The sequence below is a fragment of the Silurus aristotelis genome (assembly GCF_946808225.1).
Source record: "Silurus aristotelis genome assembly, chromosome: 18".
In the NCBI taxonomy this organism is placed as follows: Eukaryota; Metazoa; Chordata; class Actinopteri; order Siluriformes; family Siluridae; genus Silurus; species Silurus aristotelis.
Window position 1 is genome coordinate 16,354,806 of NC_139591.1, and position 7,253 is coordinate 16,362,058.

The 7,253-nt window shown below is 38.9% G+C and overlaps 1 protein-coding gene across 3 annotated transcripts in view; it reads left to right on the plus strand.

Moving 5' to 3' along the window:
• The window catches only part of LOC310741037 (neurofibromin), a 91,667-nt gene that overhangs the window by 83,870 nt on the left and 544 nt on the right, over nucleotides 1-7,253 (plus strand). For all 3 annotated transcript variants that reach the window (XM_083568354.1, XM_083568356.1, XM_083568355.1), the window contains 6 exons: nucleotides 1,137-1,261; nucleotides 1,545-1,645; nucleotides 1,999-2,141; nucleotides 2,614-2,660; nucleotides 3,026-3,242; nucleotides 4,313-7,253. The exon at nucleotides 4,313-7,253 is cut by the window's right edge and continues 544 nt beyond it. In XM_083568354.1, the coding sequence (XP_083424480.1) occupies nucleotides 1,137-1,261; nucleotides 1,545-1,645; nucleotides 1,999-2,141; nucleotides 2,614-2,660; nucleotides 3,026-3,242; nucleotides 4,313-4,455 (776 nt within the window). In that variant the 3' untranslated portion in view covers nucleotides 4,456-7,253. The remainder of the gene's footprint in view (nucleotides 1-1,136; nucleotides 1,262-1,544; nucleotides 1,646-1,998; nucleotides 2,142-2,613; nucleotides 2,661-3,025; nucleotides 3,243-4,312) is intronic.

The following is a 7,253-nucleotide window of genomic DNA, read 5'->3' on the forward strand; positions in this document are numbered from 1 at the left end:
GATGATGATGAGGATGATATAAAATATAGATGATGCAGCTTCACCTGCTTTTTTTCACAATTGGCAACTTAAAGGGAGATTTAATCTTAAAAATGTAAAAACGATGACTAAAACGATCCGCATGCGCAAAGATATCTAAAATCTCATTAGCGAAGTATGATTTTATGACGTTACCACACGATGTCAAGCAAAATCTACACGATACCGGTTCTCAAAATGTTCACCATGCTCCTGAGCCTCACTCGGTGTAAACTCTTTCAATATTATTTTCTTTTTTCACTTTCAACTTTTGGACATCATGAGATTCTAACTGAGCCTGTAGATCTCTATAAACACTCACAAATGTCTCCTTTTGTCTGGGGGATTTTTCCAGGCCATCACACATATGCGCATATATTTGCATAATTTTAGCAGACATCTACATCTAAATAAAGTATTCTTTAAAAATCGAACATTATAGTGAGTGAGTACATTTTCTGATGAAATGTACGAGGTGATATCAGAAAGTTTTGGGACTAACTCCGATTCTAAGAAAGTATTTTATTTATCAACATTTACACTTGCACAGCGATTCAGCGATCTCAGCGTTTCCCGCCACTTCTGGAACGTGTCCTGGAAGTCTTCTTTTTCAAAGCGCATCAAGCACCTTTTGTTATTCGTTCTTAATCTCCACAATAATGTCGAAACTTCGATCATTGAGCTGAAGGCGAAGTCAAAAGGAGTCAAATATGGCGTGTAGGTTGGGAGAGAAAGTGAGATCATGTGGACTCTTCTCCGACGATCATCATGCACAAGTTGCCGAATGGTTTCGACATTTTCGGGGGTCGAGCTCGTTGAAGTTCTTCCTGATCTCTCGTCGTCTTCCAGTAATTTTCTTCCGCCCTTGAAGAACGCGTGCAAACCAAAACACCTCGAATGACCAGTACGTCAAACATATGTCGTGTTAAACGTCTCTGTTGCGGATTTGCTCAGTTTCACACAGAATTTCACGTTTGCTCTGTAGGTCTAACTCGCTGTTCATGATTAAATCGCAGACGTGGTAACTCGTGGTCAGAAAAGCACCAGTTAGCACCATTAGTCTCAAAGATTTTTGATACAACCTCATACTATAAATAAATATTGTTTTATTTGTACAGAAACTCAGAGAATCTCTCAACACCACCACCACCTGAGGAAGGTCTCCGTGTCCGAGTCCAACATCCTCCTGGACGAGGAGGTCCTGACTGACACGAAGATCCAGGCGCTTCTTCTCACTGTTCTGGTGCGAGCTCATCTTTTTCACACACTTTCACCATCATTCGTATCGGTTCCTCTATCTGGCCATTTTTGTGTGCTGATCCATGTAACATATTTGCTTCCTGTTGTTTTTTTTGCCTCCTTATCTGCATCTCTGTTCCTCTACTTAAAACAATTTCAAGTGGTTTCAAAAGCTGTCAACTTCCCCATTTTAAAAGAATATTGCAAATTAAATTTTTTTGTAAATCATTTGATGATTTTTGGTGTTTAAAATCGAGCATGATCAAAAGTCTGTGTATCTGTTGTAGGCAACTCAGGTCAAAAACACCACGGACGAATTCGCCCAGAGAATTCTCTACGAGTTTCTAGCCGAGGCCAGCGTCGTCTTTCCAAAAGTCTTTCCTGTCGTGTAAGTCCAAGAATCGATTCATAGTGAATAATAACACACCTTCTGTGGCATTTCCACTAGTAAATGTCATTAAACCGAAAAAAAAAAATATATAATAATAATCAACTATAACCAGACGTTGGAAAAAAATGCCATTTCGGCAAGCCCCTCCCCCAATTGAAACATTTGCATACGGGAACACGATTGACTGGAAGTTTATGATGTAATAACACCAAGCACATATTAAGTGATCCTTTTAATGTAAATAATCCCTCTGAAAACGTTTCACATATTGCAACTTTGAATAAAGTAATGCTAACTTGTTTTAGGATCGCTCAGAATTATTCATTTTATTTGACGCTCGCACATTGCAGTCACAACCTCCTGGACTCGAAAATCAGCACTCTGCTGTCCATGTGCCAGGACCCGAACCTGCTGAACCCCGTGCATGGTATCGTACAGAGTGTGGTGTATCACGAGGAGTCGCCACCACAGTACCAGCCCTCATATCTGCAAAGTAAAAAAACATACACACACACACACACACACACACACACACACACACACACACACACACACACACACACACTCTCTGATCCTCTATCATACTGTACAAGCATTAGGGAGTTGACATGACTTTTAGGTATTAATCTGGATTTATACCACATGATTTGAACATGATTTATGTATATTTAAATTCAATGCAAATCACAGTGGGAGAGGGTTATTGTTACAGAGCTTTTTTTGTTATTTATACTGTATATTTGTAATCGTTACTATCAAGTTCACAAATCAAATAATTATCTCTGAATAAAATCCGTTCCTTTGTACATACTAAAAAATATAATATAGCATATTATTTTATTTCTGTAATATTGAGTAAATGGGTCTCTTTTTCTTTTTTTTTTTTTGGGGGAGTGACGCACTAAAGTGTAGAGAAATATTGGTGCACCATCACCCCTCCTCTTCATTTTCTCTCTCACCCACAGGTTTCGGATTTAATGGACTCTGGAGATTTGCTGGGCCTTTTTCAAAGGTAACAAGGCGTTATTGCTCCCCTAAAAAACAGGAAGTTGCCGAGCTAATCCCGTCTTAGAAAATTCCCTCTTCTGCTTTATTTTTACTGGTGACGAAGTTGAATGACTCCGATATATATTTATACACAGACGATTTCCAAAAACGAGAGTTTTATTAGTGGTTTTACTATATTCCTTTTTTTATCTTCCACACTAAATGTGTAATGATTTTGAACTTGTTTTTTCCATTGAATTATTTACTTTCTGTATTTTTTTTTCATATTCTAATCATAAATTCCTCCATAGAAGTTTGACTGTAAGATAAACATTTCGTCCAAACGTTTGTTGGTGAGTGATGGCGCAGCCTTTCTCCTGCCGCCCACAGCAAAACCAGATCCCGGACTACGCTGAGCTGATCGTTAAGTTTCTGGACGCTCTGATCGACACCTATCTGCCGGGGATTGATGAGGAAAGCAGCGAGGAGGCGCTGAGGACACCCACGTCTCCGTATCCACCGATGTCCCATAGCCAGCTCAGCATCACTGCCAACCTCAACCTCTCCAACTCCATGACCTCTCTGGCAACCTCACAACACTCAGCAGGTTAGTGTGCAGACACACACACACACACACACAAAAAAAACCCAGCATGAAAAATTGCATCAGCTGTTCTTGTTTCTTGCTGTTAGCCCACACAGTGTGACTGTAGTAACAGCTTTAGAGGCTTCAAGTGTAAAATATATATGAAGAGCATTTTAAGCCCTGTTTTACATTACAATTCAAATGGCTTTTGTTTTCTTTAAAAAAAAATTATTCAATTGAACCCAGGGACGTCCTATTGCGCCATCTGTTTTGCATCGGCCTCATTTGAATATGGTCATTGCTTTATGTTTGTTTAGGGAGTGTTGTTCAAGCAGCTATGAAAATGTTCCCTACCATTAACTTGGTGCTAATGTCATCTTGAAACATCTCCTCAGTGTGATCTATCTTCTATATCTTAAAGGGTTCTGCCTTGAAATTACGCAGGATTTTACAATACAGTAATATAGAATGATCTTTATATTGGACATTACAATACAATTTACACTATCTGGCCAAAAGTTTGTGGACACATTGCCATATGGGTTGGTATGTGCTTTTTGAACATCCTATTTCACATTTAGTCGCGGTTTTCTGTTATAATAACCTCATTAGATGTTCCACTAGATTTTAGAATGGGTGTTAGGAAAGTCATGTAGGTGAGGTGTGGAGGCCTGGGGTGCAGTCAGCATTCCAATTCATCCTAAAGGTGTTTAGCAGGTTGAGGGTCAGAGCTCTATAGCAGGAGATCTTCCACTCCACCCCATGTAAAGCAGATCATCATGGAGCTCACTTTGTGAAGAACCAAATGTCAGGTGTCCCGATACTTTTGTTCATATGTAATAATATATAAATAAGTCTATATATATATTGCAAAATAATCCAAATGAAAGTATATTATTTTATCTTGTGCTTTCACAAGTTGTTTGTTTTTCATCATTTTTTTGGTTTCATATTGAGCCTTTAAATTTATCCTGGTGCAATATCATGGTCAGGATTAGTGAGGCGGAGTCAGAGGCGGTGATTAAATTATTCCTCCTTGCACTGATCTCCATCTCTAAGCAGTTCTCTCAGTGTGTGTTGTCGCCCTGCAGGTGTTGATAAGGAGAACGTGGAGTTGTCTCCGAGTGCTGTGGTTCCCACCAGTGGACGCGTGAGACACGGCTCAGCCAGCCACGTCCAGAAGCAGCGCAGTGCTGGCAGCCTCAAGAGGCCAAGCATCAAGAAGATCGTATGAGAACAGGGCCCTCTGCTGGGCCACACACACCATGCTGCATTTCTACATACACTTTTTCCTTCTGCTCCTCGTACTATTTTTTTTTTACTTGTTTTTTTATTGTACTCCTCACATTTTCAGCCATAGTTTGCCTAATGATCAATAATAAAAAAATGACAAAAAAAAAAGACGACGAACGCGGAAAGAGGTTCTCAAATGTTGGGGAACCAGTCAGTGATTGAGGAGAGATTTTCATGTTTATAAACTTTCTTTTTTTATGCAGCTTTTTATTTGAATTCTAAACCAGGTATCTAAAGGAAAAAGCACTGAGATGTATAATTGCAGACTGTTTTGTGAGCTTTTTTGTTTTTGATCTTAATGGAAAGTATTAACCAGGTTTTAGCTCTCTTCAGTTTTATAATGTATTTTAGTTTTTCTCCACAGGGATATTTCTGCATATCTTCTGCTTTTTTTTTAAGCAAAGTTTTTTTGTTTTTATTTGGGATCAAATAGCACACGCATCACACACGACTGTATATCCACATAATAATTTGCACTTACTGTGTGTGTGTGTGTGTGTGTGTGTGTGTGTGTGTGTGTGTGTGTGTGTGTGTGTGTGTGTGTGTGTGTGTGTGTGTGTGTGTGTGTGTGTGTGTGTGTGTGTGTGTGTGTGTGTGTGTTCAGTCCTGGATTGTTTCTGGACACTTGAGGGCTAATGACATTTGAATCAATCGATAGATCAATAGTTTGGATGATAGATATAGTAGATGGATAAGAATGGCTTTAACACTTTTTATGATTGTTGGTGTCAGATGATCTGAGAAACTGTTGCTCTCCAGGTGATTTTTATACAGATTAGTCTGACGAAAATGGTGTGAAAAACATCAAACATCCAGTGATCAGTAGTTAACTAAGTGGAAATACCTTATTGATGATGAAAGACTTGACAGGAATACTATGATAACCACTTTTGCACAGTGGTGGTGAGCAGAAAAGCTCAGAATGAAAGAACCGGAGGCTACAGCAGGCACTCTTGCTGGAGAGTAAAACTGGACACAGCCTGGTTTTCAGCAGTCTCATTTTGGCCAATCCTCTACTCCCAGATTCCTGTTTTTGGCTGACAGGACTGAACCTAATGTGCTCTTCTCGTGGTGCAGCTCATCCGCTTCAAGATTTGGTGAATTGCTATATTTAGAGAGGCTTTTTCTGCTCACCATGTTTGTAAAAAGTGGTTATTTGAGTGATAAAATTCTAGATAAAACATCAACTAGATATTCATGACAAAGTTTTGACTGAACGTTTAACCCTTTAATTTTAAAAAATCTTTTTATTTTATTTTTTATTGTAATGTATTTATCCCTCTGATGATGATTATTGCTTATTGCACTATGATACTTACGTTTTGATCCTAAAATGACTGACTTAAAACAGCACTTGATCCGAATCAAACCAATCATCGTTTTTGATACATAAATCGAAAGCACGTTGACTTATTTATTTATATGTATTTTTTCTCTTTTTCTTTAGTTTTACTGGAAAGCCAAGTAGTTTAATTCGGATTAGTATTTCCATTCCACACATCAATAGTTGAAACATAACCAAAATCTATACAGCAAAACTTTTTCCAGCGATTTGTCAGTATCAGGGATTGGTTAATACTTGGAGCGATTCTATACTTGAATTAGTTGCTCTCGAAAAAAAAACAAAAAAAAAGTGAAGAAATGCGATTTTCACGATCGCATGTAACGTATGAGTAAACAAATGTCTCGAAAACCAAAGTCACGGATATTGGTGGAATTAAATCCAAGATTTATTTTTTTGCATCTGTGTGTGTGTGTGTGTGTGTGTGTGTGTGTGTGTGTGTGTGTGTGTGTGTGTGTGTGTGTTTAATCTCTCGATTGTTGGGACCACTTCTTAATTAGCAAGTATTATATTAAACGAGGGTGCTAGAACGTCATGGTAGTTCAGCGGGTAAAAGTTGCCAGTTGTAACGCTTTCGTTACTTTCTGACAGCCATGAAATATCATGGAATGCAAGAAACCCTGCCCTCCATGTTCTGGTGTTTCATTCCTGCATCGCAACTAGTGCTCCCAGGGTCCGAGCCCTGACCGAGATAAAAAAACGAACAATGCGATGCTGTGCTTTGTGCTGATTTAATCCGTTCGACTATGCGATTCCTGATTTTCAATGAATTTGCAGTTTCTCGCACATGCACATTCCTTGCACACGGGGAGTTCTGATCCAATCTGCACCTTTAAGTCTTTGCTAGTTTCTTTAAGGTTGTATTTCTGAGTCTCAGAGAGGCTTTTTAGAACTAATAATACTCTATGTGGCTTTTATTCTGCGTCGTGTACTAAAAGTATTCATTCTACAGACATTTGCAGTTGAAATTGCTTCAAATCCCGAGGAAATTGCGTACAGTTCAGGGGTTCTGTTCGAAGTGTCCGATGTGTTTCTCAGGCAGACGCTATAACACAAAGGACTTCATTATTTACACTTTTTTTTTTCGTTCAAATCCATTTGCTCTTCTCAGTGCGACTCCGCATGTCGCATGTATGCGTGTTATCCACTGTCCACTTCCACTAAGTCACGCCAAGTTTTTTGTAATGAATTTTTTATTGATTATGAATGAATTCGGAGAGGAAAATGAGGTCAAACGCCACTGTGCAGGTTTTCGTGTTGGAGAAAGATTACAGAACTTATTTGATCTTGTCAACATACATTTTTCTGACTAAGCCATAGGAAGGCAATGCCTTCGCTTGACCTCATAATGTCGATGCGTGTTCATTATCAGAGCCGATTATTGTGATGAAGCTTTA